The 20,590-nt window shown below is 51.7% G+C and overlaps 1 protein-coding gene across 1 annotated transcript; it reads right to left on the minus strand.

The window, feature by feature from the left end:
• Nucleotides 1-18,607, minus strand: Emx1 (empty spiracles homeobox 1). Its single transcript, XM_041638807.1, has 3 exons — nt 17,665-18,607; nt 12,190-12,374; nt 1-2,300 (listed from the first exon to the last, which is right to left on the minus strand). The coding sequence occupies exons 1-3, from the start codon at nt 18,182-18,184 to the stop codon at nt 2,133-2,135; spliced, it is 873 nt and encodes a 290-aa protein (XP_041494741.1). The 5' UTR covers nt 18,185-18,607; the 3' UTR covers nt 1-2,132.
• Between the last annotated feature and the right edge of the window lie 1,983 nt (nt 18,608-20,590).

Raw genomic sequence — 20,590 nt, forward strand, 5'->3', positions numbered from 1 at the left:
TATTTACCGTCTGCGGGAGAGGCACAACATGGGGGGATGGAGGGGGCTTCCCGCCCCGCCCCAGCAGGCCTGCCTAGGAAGATTGGCAGGTTTCCGGTCCTTCTAGTCCTTTATCTTCTTGACAGGGCATTCTGCTGTGATCTTCCAGGACCCATCCCCCACCCCACCCCCCAGCCAAGCATGGTAGGATCTTCAGAGGAAGGGCCTACCCTTTCTGTCCCACCACGACTAGGGCTGAGATGGGAACCTCTCCTAACTCCCACCCTACCTGTTCATGCACCCCCCCTCCCGACACACAACTACTGCACTTGGTTGGCAGGAAGAGTTGCCGAGGGTTTAATTCAGAATCAGCCAGGTTAAGACTTTTAAGATTTGTGGGATGTATTCATTTGATGGAGGAGGGGACAGGAGGAACAACGTCTTTTGGTTTCTGGAAATTGGAGTGGACATCAACAAGACAGGCAGAGTTGAAAAAGGTACCCAGAGGACAGTGGGAGTGTTCTCGGCAAAAGAACCCTTGTTCTTTTCTGCACCTAGCCCAGGCAATACGCATGGGCCTTCAACCTGGATCAGGTGTCCACAGGGTACTCACCAACTTCCCAGATGGGAAGAACAGCACAGGCCAGCAAAAGTTGTGACTGCTCGCTCAGGGACACCAGGAGCAATGTAGGAGAAACCACAAGTCAGCACAGGACTGAGACACTATCCTGCCTGATGGGGGGTGGTGACAGAGCCCTCCTGGCCACAGCATGGAGGACCTTCTTAGATATTCACAGAAGCCCCTTAATGTCCTGTGTTCTTCCCAGAGAGCAGACGGGGGTCAGGCAGGTGGCAGGGATGCTGCGGAAGCTGCATTGACCAAGCGTGACTGGACACCACTGTCTGGTCTGGAATCCAGCTGGGTAGAACAGACGTGAGGTGTGGATGGACCAGAGGAAGCGGAGCCGAGGGACCCAAAATGGAAACATGGGGGGTTAGGGAGAAAAGGAGGGCATTCCTGCAGGTAGAGAAACAGATTAGCTCAGGGAGGGAGTAGATGGGTGTGGCTGCAAGGGGAACTGGGACAGTGGTTGGTGACTGCCATTTATGGCAGCAGAGGGCTAGAGTGGATGGTTGGGGAGTTCATGGGAGGTAAAGTAGAGGCAGGCCTGGGTGTTGACTGGGGAGACTGCTGGAAACACAAGTCGAACTTCTCCAGGATGGAGGAAGTATGTCAAGGGGGAAGGACAAACAGACAAACTGAAGGGCAGAAGGACAAGAGTTCACTGGACCTGTCCTGCCTTTCTCTGCCTATGACCTCTGCAAGCTCACCATTAAGCCCATGGACACTAGGTGTGTCCTCATACTTACAATCCAGTACCCAGGAGGCTGAGGCAGGGGGATTGATGTGACTAGGAAGCCAGTTTGAGCAACAGAGTAAGATCTCGCATTTGAATTTTTTTTAAAAAAAAAAGGCTGCCTCGGATTCTCCTGGACATGCGTACATCTGTGCAAGGCCTGGACTTGGACCCGCCTTAACCCACTCCCAGGACTCCTTCGTCTGTATTCTCCTCAGCTGGAGAAGCCACTTGAGTCTGTATGTGTAAGGATTCTCCGCCCTTCTGATCCTCTATGAGTTTGCAAAGATCCAGCGAGGCTTCCCTTCAGGCTCCTGGGCCCTGAGCACCCTTGCTGACCACCCCTACTGCACTGGGAACTGCAACCCACCCGCCCAGGCTCTACAGTTGAAGATGATGATTGTGCAATTAAGAGAGAGATTTTTATTATTCCCATAGGGAAGGGGGCATGAGAGGATCACTAAGAACTATAGCAGGTACCTGGAAAATAAATTAAAACAGAAATGTCTCAAAACAAAGACAGAAAGAGACATGGAGAGCAGCTGGGAGGCTGCAGTGATGATGGCCCACCCAAGCAGCAGGCTCTCCACCAGAAGGCTGAGCAGTCCCAGGCCTCAGCCAGCCCATTTTCTTCTCCTTCTGACAGTGATGGCCCCAGGCTCCAAGCCCTGTGGGGCCGTGACTCGAGGCCTCCCTGCAGCCTGGCTAGGGACTGGCCAGAGTCCAGCTTGGGCCCCCTGGGGCCCCGGCCAGCAGCAAGCAATGCTCTGCCCTTGTGGGCTCATGATTGTTCCCCTAGTCATTAGAGGTGACATCAATGTCCTCCCCGTTGGCCTGCTTCGTGGCGATACGCCACCGGTTGATATGGTGGGAACCCTTCTTCTTCTGCTCGGACTCAGGCCCTTCCTCCTCCAGCTTCTGCCGTTTGTATTTTGTCCTCCGATTCTGGAACCACACCTTCACCTGGGCCGGGAAGGAGGGGCACAGGTAAGAAACACCCAGAGCAGCCAAGATGGCCTCCACACTCTAGCTAAGCTGGGAGTCAGATGGGGAACTGAGGCTACACAGGCCAGGGTTCTCCCTTCCAAGCATCTGCCACTTGACAGGTCTGAAGACTACTTATCAGGTGCCAGTGAGGAGGGCAGGGGAAGGACTGGACCTGAAGCAGTTTTCCAGTCTCTCCCAAATAAAGACAAAGCGGATATAGCTGCTGAGCCTCCTGGTTCCTGAAGCCACAGTGAGCAGACATGAGAGAGCTCTACCAATCTCCAGAGAAAATGTAGTCACCCCCAGAGGACCTAAAGCCCACTCCATCTCCTGTGCTGGTCCCACAATGCTGCACAGAGACAGACAAGGCTTCATAACCTAGAGGTGGAAGAACACAGTCTGTGACAGCCAGACTACATCTAAGACCCCAGAACCATTCATGGATACTGAAAACTCACATGCTCTCTGTCACAGCCTTGTTCAACCTGGAACCCCGTCCTAGCAGTCCTGTGAAATTGTCCTACCCACTTCAGAGTAGAACTGGGCAGGCCAGAGCTGTGTGGACGAATCCTGTCCCTCAGGTACCAGCTCCTCGGGGCAGTCTGAAATTCACCCAAGAACCTCTGACTCCCTCAGACAAATACGGGGAGAGTTCTGTCTGAGGGCAACCCCCCTACACACACAGGGTCAGCTCTGAACCTCCTGGTCCAACAGAACCGGCTCTTGTGGCCCCTCTAGATGCCACGGGTCACACAACAGTCAGAAGGGACATTGGAGGACAGAAGTGAGTGAGGACATAGGGAGTCCTCACTTCCGTGCCAGGCAGTGGGCGTCCCTATAAGAAGAAGGGTGGGGCTTGCACAGCTGGGCCTACCATTTTCTGGGATGACAGGAATGCGCCCGGGATTCTAGGCATCTCCAGGAAGCCCATCTAGTCCGTGTCTACCATCCTTCCTTCCTCCTCCCCAGCTCTGATCATTCCTCCTTCCTCCTCCTCCTCTCCCAGCATTACTGGGAGTCCATGACTCAGCTCTCACATCCTCCCATGAGTGGCTCCCCATGCACCCTCGGTACTTCCACACCCTGGAAGAAACGTGAGTTCACTGCTTTGACTGCACACCCCTTCACTTGACCTTGAGGACCATCCAGGCCCAGATCCTCCTTGGTGCTAGCAGGAGAAAGTCGGGTACTCTCCTCAGCTCAGTCCCTTCCCTTCTCTGGACTTACATCCCTCATCCACAGGAGAGACGCATTTGGGAGCCCTTGCTGCTCCAAGGCACCTCCTGGTCTCCTGCGCCAGTGCATCCTTTGGATAGTGGGGCAATGGAGTTGTAAATCTTCCTAGGAATAGCAGCACGGATGAAAGCAAGCGGGTTTGCCCGCCGAGGCTGCGCGGACAACATCGTTCAGTTGTTTTTGTACCATGGTGGTGAACGTTTCAGTTCTGGCAACTGCAGTGACTGCTGAAGGGGGATCTAGAATCCAGGGCAGGGCTGAAGGCAGCCTTTGCACACAACTGCAAAGGCAGGCGGTGGCAGCCAGCAGTGGGCCTGGTATCCTGGCTGTAGGATGGTTTCATGCCTAGGATGTGCCAAGCTCACACAGCCTTCCTCTCTGTCATGGAGGTTCTCCCAGGTTCTTCTCACAGTCCCAGAAAAAGGCCTCCACTGAGCCATCTGTCCTGACACTAGGTTGGTGGTGGGAACAGCGGTGCTCAGTGCTCCAAATGCCACCAGTCAAGAAAAGAAAGCTGGTCCAGGGAGCATCTGGTACCTGGCCTTGGTGGATGAAGTTAGAGGCAAGGGACTCCTTCCTTCCTAGCCAAGGCAGGGGCCAAACTTGTAGCCCGTATCTCCTTGGGTGGACAGGGAAGGATATTAGGTGCTTTGAGCTCATGACTTCTGGATTCCATGCCCATCTAGCCCCTGGATGGTTCTGAGCGCACCACTGACAGCCAACCCAGCTCCTGCCCTCCACCCCAGAGTGCACTGTGACTGTGACAGCGGTGGATGGATGAGTTTACCTGCCTCCTGTGTGTGATTCAGATCTGGGTACAGGATGTCATATCTGACAGGTTCAAGTGCACTGGTTGTGAATGGTTTCAGGTGGCAATGGACAACACCAGAGACAGAGGGTCACTTTCTGTACCTTTCTCCTTTGTCCCATCCTCAAGACTCCTTCTGGAGACTCATGGTTACAGAGGCATCTGGTAGGACAGACCTAGCATGCTAGCCTTGCCTGGCAACTCTCCCCCAAGGAAGGAAAGTATCAGTGGCAGAGCAGAAGCCCTGGTCACAGCTTCAGGCCTGGGCAGCATCCTGGTGAAGCACATGAAAGAGGCTTCCCAACTATGCCTTGCATGCACCGAGCCTTGTGTTCTAGCCCCAACACTATACAAACCAGAGGCAACAGTGTTTGTCCACAGTCCCAGCACTTTGAAGGTAGCGACTGAAGGGTCAGAAGTTTAAGCTCATCCCCGGCTAAACAGTGACTTTGAGGACAGCCTTGGTTACATGAGATTATTTCAAAAACAACAATGGAGACAAGAAAGCAGCTCACTCACTCCCTAGAAACCAGGACACAGGCCTCTTCTTAGGCAACCTGTCTGTCTTCTGCAGAACAGCCCTGGGCTGAGTATCCAGACGCTGTTTATAGAGCCTGTAATAGCAGGGACAGTTGTGACTTCATAATAGTACAAAAGCCAGGACGAGCAGTGTTGGTACAGTGTACCCACAGCCATGGGAGACAGAGATCTATGCATGGACGAGAGAGAACAGAAGGGAATAGACCCAAATCACCAGGGAATTTTGTTTGTTCCCTTAACTTTTCTGAATTTTCTTTAGCCCATTACTGATATCAAGGGTTCTTTTTCCCCCTCTTAGATTTAAAAATAAAGAAAGGAAATGACTTGCTAGGGTAATAGGAGATGATAGTGACACCCTATAACCTAACCCACAAGGTAACTCTGGGGTCAGCCCCTTTGCTAGAGGGCAGCGGCCCCGGGAGGAAGGCAGATCACATAATGTGACTACCAGCTCCATGGGAACCAGTTTTTAGAGGTTATACCTGACTATATGTTCTCCCCACCAATATGTATTAACTTCTCTTAACCCCAAAGACATTTGTGGAATGTTGACTGGAGGCTCCACCCACCCGACTTGACCCCTGTGGTTTGAGGGAAAAGCTCCTATGGTCTCTTGAACTCCCGCTTCACTGAGTATCTCCCAATTTCTTGGTGAAGCCAGATAAACCCTTCTGAGACTCCCCATTTTGGAATGGGTTGTGTAACCTGGAACTCTCACTTGACCTTCAAGAACCGGCTCAGGCATATCTGGACTTCAGGGAGACAAAGCAGTGTCTTTCTGGCTTTGGAGTTAAGTCCCAAGGCCCAGAGTTGTGTCCATGTATGGTCATCCAGTCGGACAGAGGTAGAGGGACCCAGCCCCATACTGTAGGCAAGTGGTGCCAGGGACAGATCTGGAAAATGGGAGGAGCCAGCAGAAGAGGGGCTGGAACGAATCAAAAAAGGGCGGGGGAAATGCTAAGTGCGAAAACGCAGAGCCACTAGCAGACATGCTTTGCAAGAGGGTTTTTTTGTTTGTTGGGGGGGGGGGGTGTTTTTGGTTTTGGTTTGGTTTGGTTTTGTCGAGACAGGGTCTCACTATGTAGCTCTGACTGGTCTGGAACACCCCATGTAGACCAAACTGGCCTGAGCATCAATTCTTAATTCTGTATTAATTGGTTTGGGAGAAACCAAACAACCTTGGTTAGCTTCAACTGCCAACTTAACACACCCTAGAATTTTCTGAGAAGATAATCTCAATAGAGGCCTTGCCTAAATCAGATTGACCTGTGGCCATGTCTGTAGGGAATTCTCTTGATGATTAATGGAGGAAGGCCCAGCCCACTGTGGGCCAGGCCATTCCCTGGACAGGCCATCTTGAACTGCATAAGAAAGCCAGCTGAGCATAAACAGCCTGCCTGCCCTCTGGCAAGCAACATCGTCCGTGGTTCCTGATGCACTTCTTTGGCCGTGAAGTGAGTTCCTTGGTCAAAGGCTCTTGTGTGAAATAGCCAGCAGGCCTACCACTTCTATGTACTTGTCTTGACTCCCTGTCTTGACTTCCCTCAAGTGATGGACTGTAATCTGGAATTGTAACCAAATAAACTCTTTCCTCCCTGAAGTTGTTTTTTTGTCAGGCTATTTTAGTAGCAGCCACAGAAATAAAACTAGACTAGATAGGAAATTTGTACACAGAAGATTTGAAACCAGGAAAAGCACAAGGAAGTAAGAGAAAGTGGATTAACTATTTGCTGGAGGAAGCTGGAAGAGGGAGAGCCATTGTAGAGAGGGGCAATGCTCACCTTGAGTCGTGTGTGAGAAACTGTTGTGGATGGACCCACAGACCACGTCCTCAGAGGACTGATCCCTCTACATTACGGTGAAGACGTGTGTGCGAATACATAAACAATGGACAGTGAGCTTAGAAATGGGTAGAAAGCAGCTCCTGCCGGTGTTTCAGAGCTCATCACTGAACTTTGGAGTGGTCTGTTTTGGACGAAGGAAGGCTCGCTCACTCAACCTTTCTCCCCATTCCCCCAGCCTCAAGCCTTTCGGCTCCAGGGGCCTGTACACTTTCCAGAGAAGACCCTGTCTTGTCTTTGAGAAGTCAAAACACCCCTGTCAAGATCTCGTAGCTCTGAGATGGGAAGGTCTCCTTATGTTCTACTGTACTCTCTTCTGCTGTAATTTAAGCATGTCTTCTGAGTCTGTCGGTCTCAGACACAGAAAGTCCTCAGAATAGACAGCAGCTTGGAGACATCAATCAAGCCACCCTGCAGCCTGCTCTCTTCCCTGCCCTCTCTTGGGGGATCCATTTCTTGCCATTTGATCATGTCAGTCTTCCTACGCCCAGAATCAACTCAACCCTCATTCCGCCAAGCTAAGGCCACTTCCAACATTCCCACTAGCTGTAGCCCTTTCTCCTGACTCAGCTTGTATCCTGCTCCCTCCACACAGCCTAGATCCTCACCCTTACTCTGTTAAACTCACCTGCTCTCAGGTCTGTGTCCCTGTCTCAGCACCTCACTTAGCTTCTCTGTAACCCACCATGTAGGTCTTCTAGACTATCAAGAATATGGAGATGTTTGAGCCAAGGCTTAGCAGAAAAGGTGTGTCATCCCAGAACCAAAATGATCTCGTGTGAGACTTTTCCCTGAAATTCACACTTGGATATATCCCTGCTATCTATCCCTCCAAAGGCAGAACATCCCATGTCAGGAAGCGAGGAAATCCCATAGGTAGGTAAGACATGCTGGAGCCTCTTGAGATCTCCTCTTGCTCTCAAACCCCACGATGGCAGCTAGTTTTGGCATCTCCATCTCCATTTTAATTTACCTTCTTTAAATCCTTGTCTTCATCTCCTTGCACCTATAACCTTACATATCCCCCAAAACCTTTGAGGCCAGGAGCCTGCTGAGAACCTCCTGCCTATCTGGTCTCCTCTGACCCCCTCAGTCTGAGGTTTGACTTCAGGGCACTCCAGTTGCTTACCCTACCCTTGACCTGCAGGATTGTCTGTTATTCATGTATTCCCCATCATGTCAAGATTCTCCAAGGTCCAAGACCACATTCCTGCCTTCTCCCTCACAACTCAGCAAAAGTAAAAGACAGACACTGCTGGTCCAGTCTAGGGGTCAACGGAACACTTAACTAGCCAGGATCAGCACTCATTCCCCTGTCCGGTGACTGTCCACTGGTATCAGAAGTGTACCTTAGGTATTGCCTGATGTTTTGGTGTCTGAGGAAGTCAGTCTGCAGGCGTCTCCTATGCTGGGCACACATCCTCATGGTGTTGGAGGTGCTAGTCTGATCCAGGTCTAGACTTGTCAAGCCTCCATACGGATGCAAGCTTGGAACCTTCCTAGCCATACCCCAGGCTGCACACAGGGGTGAGGAGCAAATGAGCACAACACAAGAGGGAGCACTGTCTGTGCCCCAGGCCCCATCTTTCTACCTCTCAGCTAAGGTATACATACAGCTCTGCACCAGGTAGCTCGGGCTACCTGCCTCTCAACACCTCCAGATGGAGCTCTGCCAACACAGAGCTCCCCATCTCAGACTTATCCATACATAGGCTGCCTTTGTGCCATCAAAACCAACAATCAACTACGTCAGTATGACTGGACAATTGGAGGGGCAAGACAGGGAGGGAGCAGCCAAAGCAGAGAGCACTGGAGTAATTGATAAAGGCTAGCCGTGTGTGGGGGATCAAAATGCATGTGCCTGCTCAGTCAGTACAGTATTTTATTTGTTGATTTGAGACAGGGTCTCTCATAGGCCAGGATGACTTTAGTATATCTCAGGATGATCTTGAGCTTCTGAGCCTCCTGTTTCCACCTTCTGAGTGCTGGTATATACACCAGCTTGCATGGCTGAAAACTTTTGAAAAAAATTTTATGTGCATGAATATTTTGCCTGCATGTGTATATGTGTACCACAAGCATGCAGTACCCACAGAGGCCAGAAGAGGGTGTTGGATCCACTGGAATTGGAATTATAGAAGGTTGTGAGCTGCCATGTGGGTGTTGGGAATTGAGCCCCAGTCCTCTGAAAGCACAGCTAATACTCTTAACTACGGAGCCATCTCTCCAGCCCCATGTCTGGCTTTTATTCAGTACACAGTCCCTGAATATCTACTCCATGTTGGGCATTGTGCTAGATCCTATGAGGAAATAAACTTGACCTCTGCTTCCTACAGTCAAGATGCTAGGATCTATTGTTCACCATAATTACCCAGGGAGCTGTTGGAAAAATGTTCTTCCCTTGGAATGCAACTTGGATGTCCTAAGAGCATCTCCTGGGTATCCCCATATTTTAAGAGCTCCCTGGGAGATGGATGCAGCGGATCTACAGAATGACATATGGACATGACAGATAATAAGTCATAACAGCAAAATGTGAGGCTTAATAGGAAAGGCAAGGGAGACACTGTGAGTTCTGGGAACATGGAGGAGGGATCTTCACACACACACACACACACACACACACACACACACAAATACAGGAAAGTCAGAAATAGAAAGTGGATGGATGAGCCACACAAATTCAAGGCTGGAGAGGATTCAACCACAGCAATGTGACAACTGAAGCCCGGGGATAAGCCTGAGCCAAGCTGAGTTGAGAAGGTGATAGGTAATCATGGGCAGGTGTGTGAAGATATTGTTAGTTGCCGATAGTCCTCTAGGGATGGATGGTGGAATACAGAGGGCAAAATGGATGAGATGATCAACAGATGGGTACATGGAGGTCATTGTTAGGAAGAAAAGCATGTAATTTGGAGAAAACACTTACCGATTTGGGGAGAGAGTTTAATGAATGTAGACAGAGACAGGTTGCTAGATAGAAGACAATTACATGTGACAAGCCGAGCACAGAGGTCTGACGAATGCAGGTGTCATTTTAGAAACACATAGCGGGGAGCTGATTGGAGTAACAGATACTTGACAGGTAAGTTTGCATGTGGAATACGGAGAGATGGATGGTTAGCTAATCATACAGTGTACATTCAAACAGAAAGTTTCAAGGGCAATAGAAAAGTAGCTCTGACCATGGATATTGAATGTGGCAGGAAGAATGTTGGCCCAGGGGACACCTAGGAAAGGCCTTTGTTATGCTACTAATTTGACATATTACTTTAAGTAAGAGAATGGGCCTGACAAGGAATGGGAATGGATGTTACTTGAGTTCATAAAAGATGCCTCTAATCCTCAAATAACTTTTTCCCGAAGCAGACACCACTGAGAGAGGTTGAGGAACTTGCCCATTGCACACTGCAGGCAGCCAGGTATTCAAAGTCATGTCTGCTGACTTGGGTACCTGCTCAGCCTCAAGGTTTTTACCTGGAAAGACAGGACTACAAGGAAGTTTTTCTCAGCTCCCCAGGGAGTTCTGTGATAGGAGAGAGTGCTATTCTGTACGTAAAAAGAACCATTCCTGAAGGAACAGGATTATCAAGAGTCCAGATGACTGGCAAGCTAGACCCATCACATTGTTCTCTTTGGCTTTGTTCTAAATGTATGTTTGAAATGTCCCATAACAAAAAAGGAGAGCAGCAAGCAGCCTGTGAACTATGAACCGGCATTGTTAAGAGCTAAAATTGACAGGAAGCTAGATTCAGTTTGAAAGAAAATTAATTAAACATGCTCTCACTGGGCTAAAAATTGAAAAGTTTAAAAACAATGATGTGATTTCAACAAGTGCTAATCTGTGGGTGGTAGAATTATAAACTGTTTTGTTTTCCTACATTTCTGCAATTAACATTTAATAAATATTACTTTTTACATGAAGTTAATTATAAACACCATTCTTAAGTTGACACCTTGTTTTAAACAATTATTGTAAAGCACTGTTTGCCAGGAGGGAAAAGAGGTGTTATTTTATTAGCTTAGTTTTTCAACATTGCTTCTTTAAAAACAGTTTTTTAAATTAACTCTGTTCCTTGGTAAGATTTTTTTTTCAGTTAGAGCTGTCAACCAGCAACCCCCCCAAAACCTCCAGGTTCTGCAGTTCTGTGGTAGCCTAGAAGGAGGCTATGCTTTAATTGTTATATAGGGTAGCAGATACAGTAGCCAAAACACCAGGACCGGGGGTGAGATCAGTATAGGGAGCCTGGGGTACAGTGAGGGGCTCTGTCTACCCCAGCTAATGGGAGGGCACAATCAGACCCACTACCTAAAGAGGGGTGATGGGGAATCATATAGCAGGGTGGAACAGGAGGAAGGAGCAGTGGAAGGGTAGAGAACCAGCAGAGCCTGAGCTGGGCATCTGGGAACTGGCAGGGTCCGAAGGCCTATACAGGAATGCAGTCCAGTATATCAGCCAGACTGAGAGTCACTCAGCTGCTTCAGTCCTTGTACACAGGAATGGACCAAGCATTTGATGGCACTTCCACCGGTGTTCATATATGGTGAGGCTCTTGTAAAAAGAAAAATCCCTCATGTTTGCCTCCTTACCGTTCCCTAGACTTCTCTAATGTTTTTCCTTAAATAATAAATTACTAAAACCCTATCTGGGAATTATAATGCCACCCCATTCAAGTCCCCCAACATCAATGCAGTTCACACCCTTCCCAACTCAGGAGGCCCTGCGTGCTCAAGCCTCCTGCCTCAGTTCCTAAAACACTTTTACAGGCATATGTCTTTATGACGGACAGTGAACATGCCGCAGTCCACAGAGCCCCAGCTGCTGATGGCCTGTGTTGGGATCAGGGTCACTCTCACACTGGAGCTAGAGATGACCTGTACTCACTCATTCCTTCTGTTGTGAAGCTGACACTGGCTTTCTTTGACCACATACCACAGGTGCTGGAGGTCAGCTAAGGTCTACCGAGCTTTGCTAGGAACATCCGCGCAGGCAGGGCAGAGATGACGGGATCACCCCCCCCACACACACACACACACACTGACTTTTGGGTGCTGTGTCATTTAGAGTGGAGACAGGCTAGGGATTTTCGCAGTTGGGGCGCACTGCGGATCAAATTCCATGCTTCTGGTGGGCTCCTTCGCCCTGATTATAAGACCTGGGAAAGCTCCGCAAGTTGGCTTTTGTCTGTGATGCCAACAGGCAGGAGTCAGAGACAGGGGAATTGCTGCGAGTTCAAGGCCAGCCTGGGCTACATAGCGAGCCCCTGTCTCATTACAAAACAACACTCCTGCAACTTATCAGGGCAAACAGAAAGAAAGGGTAGGGTTTGGAGGTGAGGGATGCCTCGCTGTAGGTCGCTCTTGAAACCCGAGGGCTAGGGAGACCTGCACCCAACCGCCTACCTCAGGCACTCTGAGGCTGGGGCAGGGGGTTGCTTACCTGCGTCTCAGAGAGACTGAGGCTGCCGGCCAGCTGCTTCCGCTCAGCTCCCACCACGTAGTGATTCTTTTCAAAGGCTCGCTCCAGCCTCAGCAGCTGCGAGGGCGAGAAGGCCGTGCGGATCCGCTTGGGCTTGCGTGCGAAGGGCCCGTGTAAAAGCAGCCCGTCCTGGGGAACGTCGCTTGCTGCAGCCCAGAGGCGATAGCAGCACACGCAGGTACAGACAGAGAGAAGGGGCGCGGTGAGTCGCCGGCCTCTGCCGCGAACGCCCTGCCACTTATGAAATCCTGATACCTCCTCTACTTCTCCCTTTTCCCTTGCCGCTACCCTGAAACCTCACTCCAGAGTTACCCTGAGGGGACCACAAGCAGAATCCACTCTAGAACCAATAGGCGAGTCCAGGCCTGATGAAGGCCCTACCGGCCCAAATCCAGCGTTGCCAGGGGAAGCAGAAAGGCCAAGGGATGGCAGAAGCCCCTTAGGTCTTTTCCTGTGCCCTTGCAACTCTACCTCCACCCGGGCCCCAAAGATTGATTAGCTTTGAATGATCTAATCCTGAAGAGTCCTTTCCTGGACCAACTATAGAGAGGACAGGGCTGGGGGTCAGAAAGGTGGTGGGGGAAAGAACAAGACTAATAGGTAGATCAACGAGACTTCATTTAAGACTCTAAAGTACCCTACAGCTAAGTGCTCAGGCTACTACTAGCTGCTGAAAAATCCTGCTAGCAGGCCTAGGCTCCACCACGAAGGAGGTAAAAGCAAGCCAGGTCCAGCAAGCAGGCAGACTCTGGAGTTCTCAAATCTACTTTTTTTTCTGCTCTTCCCTTCTCTCCTCAGGACTTAAACACTGTGAAGGCAGGCCCATAAGGGAAGAATGGAAGAAGGGGAGCTCTTCTCATTGGAAAGGCTCCTGCTACCTCCCCGAGTAGTCCTGAGCAGAAATAAATATCTAGAAGCTGTCCTCTCAAAACACACACACACACACACACACACACACACACACACACACTCAAGAATATTCGTTCCCCATTGGGTGTGTGTAAATATACACTCCAGGTTCCCCTCTGTCTTTTCCTCCCATTACTATACAGGATTTCAGAGTGTGACTGTCCCTTGGCAAAGCTCCCACCCTCTGCTCCTACACTGAAAGGACTGAGTAAGGCTGGGGTGGTGGTCAGGAGGTAGAAAAGCCAGAGCAGGCTTCTACCCAAGCTGCAGTGCGCCCCCCCCCCCCCGCCCCCGCACTGGGCCCTCACACAGTTGTATATTCTCAGAGGCCTGCAGGCACTGGTCCTCACATAGTGGCCTGCATCCGTTCCCCTGACCCTACAACACAGAGACCTAGATGGGATGTTTTGACAGAGTTAGCTGTTGAGATTGACTGATCCAATTAATTTCTTCAGAGATGGCTACTGGATTGACTCAATTGGACCTACTGTTTTATTCTGAAGACAGTAATCTGGATGATTCAGATGAGATCCCCCATTTCTGGAAAGGCCATGTAAGTGGAACAGTCACATCATGAGTGCCCTTGTTAAAATTCGGTCAGTAGACATCCCTAAGCTTTGGGGACCTACGCCAGGCAGTAGGGTGGCTGGAATCCTGTTTGGAACACAGTTGCCTGGGACTAACCTCCTATCTCCTACCCATTTCAAGTGTTGGGTCTGCACTACTACACAGCAGGCTGAGGGATGTCACTGGGGAGTAAAGGATGGACATGCGTCCCTAAGCCATGGGGGTAGGAGCAGACCCAGGATCTCAGGCCTGACTGAAGAAGAAGGAGTTTCATTAGGTCCTACAGGGGGAGTGGAGGAGGTGGCTTCCCAGAGAGAGAAAGAGGGGAAAACATTAAAAGCCCATTCTTGGAGTGAATAAGAAGACTGGAAGTCTTGTGTGAAGACCAGTCTGGAAGTCCGCAGAAAGGGGAGAGAAATGGATGAGAAGCCTTTATTGAATAAATTGCTTCAAAAGCCCACATTGTTCAGAATCCAGGTAAAGCCTCAACTGTGGCTTCCTCTGAACAAATGATCCAGAGAGGAGCCTTGGGGAGCAGCCTGGCTATCTCAGCCTCCAGAGGGTCTGGCCTAACCTATGCAGATGTGAAGCCGCAGCAAGGGGAGGCCACAGGTCTGAGTAAGTGGCATGCAGAGGTGTGCGAGGAAGGGAGGAGCTGAGCAAGCAAGCCGCAGCTCTGCTCTGTTGAGAGAGAGTGCCAGTCACCTGAGAAGAGGAGGAAAGCGCTCTCTTTTTAACCCCATGGGATGAGGATGGCCAGAACAAACTCTGTTCTGATCAAAGGCTTCTTTGCCTCCAGTCCTCAGTCTTGCTTGGCTCAGGGAAACTGCACATCCTGTTGTAGACATTAGCATGCGCCCCCCCCAGTATGTGTTCTTATACATGGGCCCCAACGGAGTCTTCCTGACCCATCTATGAAAGAATCAAGAAGTTAGAATATTACCCAAAATATTGATAAATGGTAAGTTATTTGATTAAAAAACACCAAATCATTTTTCCAGTGGGAAAGATGATGTTTAGCATAAAACAAAAAAATCCGACGATATTAATCAATAGCTGCATGTTTCTGTAAAGACAAGGTGGCGAGGTGTCTGTGTACCTGGGCGCTTCTTTCCTTGACCTATGAGAAAGGGTCCACACCTCCCTACCACTTCCAGGAGAGCCTGCCCAGCTCTCAACTGGACAGGACGGAACAAGCTTGAGGCTGGGATACAGCCTGTTAGGACTCAACAATTTCAGGCCGTGAGAGAAGCTGTCAGTTTTATACAACCATCAGAAAGGAACATGAACCTATTCCTCCCCGGAATTAAGAGTTAGGATGTGAAAATTTCCACATCTTGTTTCTGCAGGCCTCTGCAAGGCGATGACTGGGAGCTAGCAATGGAGATTCTAAGAAGCAGGCTTCGGGAAGCAGCAGGAGTGAGATACCGAAGCACCCAGAGCTGGAACTCCAGCCCTAGATGGAGAGGCCGCTTTAGCTAGTGACTTGGAGCCCGGCATCCCTGCAGAATGGCCTGGAGCTAGGATCTGGAGAGGGTGACGGTAAAGCGGAGATAACCTCTTCCCTCCTCGTCCGGTGTGAACAAAGGCGCCCTTTGAAGCTAGTACCCACAACCGCAAAGGGTTGGGAGGGCTAGGTTTCCCTTAGTCCCATTCAGACGTAGCTTTCCACTCCAGAAAGTTCCTAATCGCTGTGCAGTATCACTAAAACGACGCCAACCTTGCTCAATCTTCGCGGGTTCCTCCCGTTTGGCCCGCAGTTCGGAGGTCCTGACCATGCACCCAGATTTCTCCTGTTCGCTTAAGGGAGAAGCGGCTTCCAGTCGCCACCGGCTCACACTGCCCGAAAGCGCTGCGCACAGAACGCGGACACGGTTCCTTTTCGTTCTGGTAGGGTTTCTTGCATCAAAACGGGACTGAAATGAGCATCGCGGAGACCCGGTTCTCTAGAAAACGCGGCGCCGGAGGGCCTGGGACGGCTCAATTTTTAGCCCCGAGGCCGGGTGGGATCTGGAGGAGGCAGCGTCGTCGGCACGCAGGCTTCACGGCTGCCGCACCTCGGAGTTGAGAAGGTCGGTCAGCGCCCATCGGATTTCCGAGTTCGCAAGCGCGGCTACACTGGAATCCTTCTCCGCGTCGAGACGCGGTTCTGGAGAGAAAAAACCCCACCGTTTGTGGAACTCCACATCGTATCAGCTGGGACCGATGGCTTAGGGAGAGGCGGAAATTTCCGAGAGGGTTTTGCGGAGAATGTATTGACTTTGCCGGGCTGCGGATGCTCCGAGCCCGAAAACTGGATCTCGCAAAAGGCGCCACCAGCCCAGGGCGAGGCAGATTAGTCCAGAGGTGCGAAAGATGGAGAGAACGGCGGAGACTCCGGACTAAGGGCGGGAAGTCCCATCTAGGAGGCACCTTGAATATGCTGAACCTCTTGAGTGTTCCCAGTCTGGAATAGGCTAGGAACCGGCAGCAACCTCTCCTCCAGGGCCCCTGATCTTTCACAAACCAGTTCCCTTCAGCATGGTCCCTTCAGCCCAGGTCCCTTCAGTCATGGGCTCACAACCTCGAAGACTCAAACTCCATTAGCAGGCGCAAAGCTGAAGATAGAGCCTACTGGGGACCTCGGGTAGTTAGCTAAATCTGGATAAAACTTCATTTTAGTAGTAAGCATTAATGTGGAGTGGTGGGAAATGTTAGTTAAAACAACTAATACTAATACCGTAGGCTTTACCCCTCCCGCTTGGAGAAATCTTTGAAGGAAAAAAAAAAACCCTGCCCTCCTAAATACTTGCAGAAATAATTGCTCTATTGGATGAACGGGATTTTCTCGGTTAGTATGTAGTGGCCAGGTGAGGCTGGGGTCATTGGCTGACAAACCAAGGTCCTCTCCAAATAGCTTTATCCGAGGCAGTCAAGCAACTAAAGCTAAAGCTACAAATATATTTTATTATATTAATAATTGCATCAAATATCAGATTCACTTTAGCAGTGTAGCCCTGGCTTACTGTCAAAGTAGTTCCTGGAAGCAATGTGCCAACCTTGTTTCTTTTTGCTGCTGTTTCACGGAACGCAGAATTGACCTACGGAAACGCATAAGACTGAGGTCCAGTCTATATACCAAACTGGGAACTAAAGCAATTGCTATAGGTATCAAGGCCAATTTTTTTCTTAATAAAGAAAGGAAAAAACTACAAATCCAAGGAAGAAAATAAACTGCAATAAACACAACTCTCATTTCTTTAAGAAAGTCAGACAACTGGTGTGTGTGTGTGTGTGTGTGTGTGTGTGTGTGTGTGTAAGGCGCTTGGAGGGGTCTTAATTAGCAAACCAATTGCGGGGTTGCAGATGGGGGGGAACTAAGACTATCTATGACCTTAAAAGCCCCCTTCTCCCGTCCACCACCACTCAAGAAGACTGTCCTGAGCTTCTAGCAACCGGAGGAGGTCAGCGATGAAGAAAGCCAGTTTTCTTACTGCAAGCCTTCCCCACTTTAGGTCCATGAGGAGTGTGGCCAAGGTTGCTGAGAAACGTCCCAAGACAGCGGAGTGAACCACACTACCCTGCTTCCCACAGAGCCAGGGCGCGCAGGTGGACTTTCCTCTGCGCGGACGCACCAAGAGTTGTGGTGACCGTGAGAGCGAAGTACGGTCACAGCTCAAAGCTCTGACGCGGGAAGGGCCACGCACTTTCAGGGATGTGACCAGTTTAGTCCTAAAGGAAATTAAGGTTGGCCAAAGGAGGGTCAGAAAAAGCTCCTAAGCTTGTATCCTAACCAGCCACATACTTTGGAAAACGTGGAGGTCCCAACCTCACTTCATGGGTAGGAAACCAACATAGATTACAGGCTAATCGCCTGCGCACAGCCAACGCTGATCCCCCCGAGCCTTGTCCGCAACAACTTCTGAACAGCCCCAAGCCTCTCCCGCGTCCCCGGGTCATGAACACAACGTGATCACTCACCCTGGAAGCGGTGGCCGAAGAAGCGATTCCGAAGCACCCAGGGGTAGAAGTGGAGAGGGTCCCGATGCTGGGCACCGAAGAAAGAGTGAGGGGGTTGCAGCGAGGAGGCTCCCAGCTGGTGCGCCGGGTGCACCGTCAGCGCCGGATGGTTCATGGCCTCGGGGAACACAAGCTCGGGCCCTCCGTAGAGCGAGCGACCGGCACCCGCGGCGGCGGCGGCCGGGAAACCACTTACGAAGGCCGCCTCGGCCGCACTGGGGTGAGGGTAGTTGAGAGCCGTGGGCCTGAGCGGTTCCTCTGAGGCGGCCACTGCCAGAGGATGGGAGCCCGCGCCCCCACTGCCAGGGCTCCCGCCGGAACCACCATCCTTGGCCACCAAGGATTCTATGGTGAAACCCCGCTTGGCCGCAGGCTGGAACATGATAGCGGCCGCCGAAGCGGAGCGAGGAAGCGGGGCTCTGGAAAGCGCTCGGTTCCCTGGCGCTGCCGCCCTGCGGGGTGTGCACCGAACCAGGCACATGCACTCACGCCCGCACTCCTCACCTCCCCCGCCCGCCCGCCCGCCCGCGCTCGGCCCTTGCGGGCGAGCCAGGCGCGGAGCGGCGAGGGGCGTGCGAGTGTCCTAGCACCGAGTTGAGCCACTGCGCACGGCCAGGAGCGTGGTCCCCGCGGCCCAGTGGGCAGCTCTCGGCAACCGCCCAAGGCTCGGGGCTGCTTATGTTACTGCGAGTCGCTTCTGCGGTCCTCCTGGCTCTTTCCCTTACAAGTCACCCTGTGACCGACCCCGGCCCACAATCCTCCTAGAACTGCCCGGCCAGGCCTTGGCTGCCGCTCTGCAAGGAGAGAGTTAGCGGGCACCTGCCCCGCGCTCGCCCATTGGCCGCCGCTCACCTGCCCCAAGGTGGGGGGCGGGGCGGGGCGGGGCGATTCATGGCGGGAGGGGGGGTGCGGTCCCCAGTCGGAGGCAAAAACCGGACTGGAACATTGGCACGCCATCTAGTGTCTCCTCACCCAGCCCCACCCCACCCCCCTGCATCTTGATTTTCTGCCTCGGCCCTTTAGCTGCCACCGCAGCCTGGCCTGAAGGGGACATTGGCAGAGCCCGGGTTCGAGGGAAAAAAACCAACTCTTCTAGAGTGTACTGCAGTTGAACCCCTTCCCTTCGTCGTTTCATTTCTTAGGGAACTTGGATGGGTGTTTGGGGTCCCGCCTAGATTCTCCAGAGAACCTGCTACACGTTCGCCTAACCTAAGGGAGCCCTCCGGCTCACCCACCATCGGCCTCTGGAGCCCTAATATAAAGCTGCGGTATGTTCCTGAAATTTCGCGTTTTCTGGATGTTTCTGAGTACAGCGCTTCAAATAGAACGTGCATTCTTTTCATCGGGGCCAGGTTCGCACTGTCCGGAAAGAAGCCACAGAACCTATCGCTCCGCAGCTCTCCAGCAGCCGCGGCGCTCGAATGCAGCGGTTTTGCCAGGCCTCGCGCAGCGGCTGTCTCCCACCGGACTGCGGTCCTCAAGCGCAGAGCGATCTCGGGCTCCAGTGTTCTATGACCAGGCCAAAAGGGGGTATTTGGGTCACTGTTTCCTAGACTGGGGCTGGTCTTGCTGCTCGCCTGCCACTCGTGAGGACAGGCCAGCGGTCCTTCGATAGCAGAGGCATCCTGGCCCCTCAGACATTTATTTCCCTTCCACCTGCGACCGCAGGGCAGTGCGCCAATCTGTTTAGGCTAACTAAGCCTAGAGGGCGAGAGGGCAGTAGACTCTTAGAAACTGTATTCTGTAAACTTTCCACCCCAGCCCTCTAGGGCACTGTGGCCTAAGAGGGCTCTGATTTAGGGGGTCGGGACCCAGCTCGCGTATGGCGGGGAGGAGATCGAAGAGAATTCTGCTTACTTGTCTCTGACCGGGTGAGTCCTACTGGCCAGATCATGGCCCGAATGCTCACGTCCGAGCTGGCCTCCTGAGACCCGAAGGCTAGTGCGATCTCCATGCTCTACAACTCTGCGGGGACTCCAGGCCAGGTCTTGGCAGCAGCCCGCCGGAATGCCAGGAGCCTTGGTCCAGTTGAGCGCTCCGGGCGCCCTCGCAGCTACAAAGCGGGTTAAAGTCTATTTTCCAGACGACTGCTCCGAAAAGCCCCCGCTCCTGGTACCATTCCGGCCCCCTTGTGCGAGATGGGGAGGAGGAGGCGAGAGGAGGCTGAAAGAGGACCGCACCTTGCAGCCCCTTCCCATCCTGGACGACCCAGGGTCGGATCTTCGGACTTCCCTGGGTACCCACTCGTTTACCCGGTCCGCACTGAGCGCCTAGTCTCTCACTGGTTTCTCCGGATCTCTGCCGCTTCTGTGAGGCTTTTTCTGCCCTTCTCTCGTTCCTGTCTGGGACTGTCCCCCTTCACCTCCCGCTTCACTGTCCACGTAACGCCTAATTCCTCCCCTTTTTGCCACGTCCTGGGTCAAAGGGACGTGCCTGGCTGGTGGGGTCTTGATCACTAAACTGGCAGAGGTGAGGATCTGGAAGGTGGTCTTGTTGGAGCAAGGCCTGGGCAGAGACGCAGGTTCCAGTGAATAAAATTGTCTAGGCCTATGCTCTGGGGAGATAACTAAGTGCTGGGCTCTCTGTGAAGACGGAACCCATACCATTGCTGTTTTCTGGGGCTGAATCCGATCGGCCCATCTTTAGGCTCCCGTTTTCTGCCTTCACTTCTAGCCTGGGTAGTAGCTAAAAGCTAGTTAAAGGAGGCAAATCAGGTCGGGAAACTGGGACTGCCTTCACCATCCCAGTCTTGTATCTAAAGTACCTGCTTTGGTTCACGACAACTCCTAAATCACAGACTTTCTAGACCACAGCTTTCCTTGTAGTGCTTTTGAAATTCTTTGACTCCCATTGTCATTTTTTTTAACACCCCAATCTCCTACAAATG

Source organism: Microtus oregoni, unplaced genomic scaffold (genome assembly GCF_018167655.1).
Source record: "Microtus oregoni isolate MIOR12 unplaced genomic scaffold, Mior012 000002F_ref0000024, whole genome shotgun sequence".
Taxonomy (NCBI): domain Eukaryota; kingdom Metazoa; phylum Chordata; class Mammalia; order Rodentia; family Cricetidae; genus Microtus; species Microtus oregoni.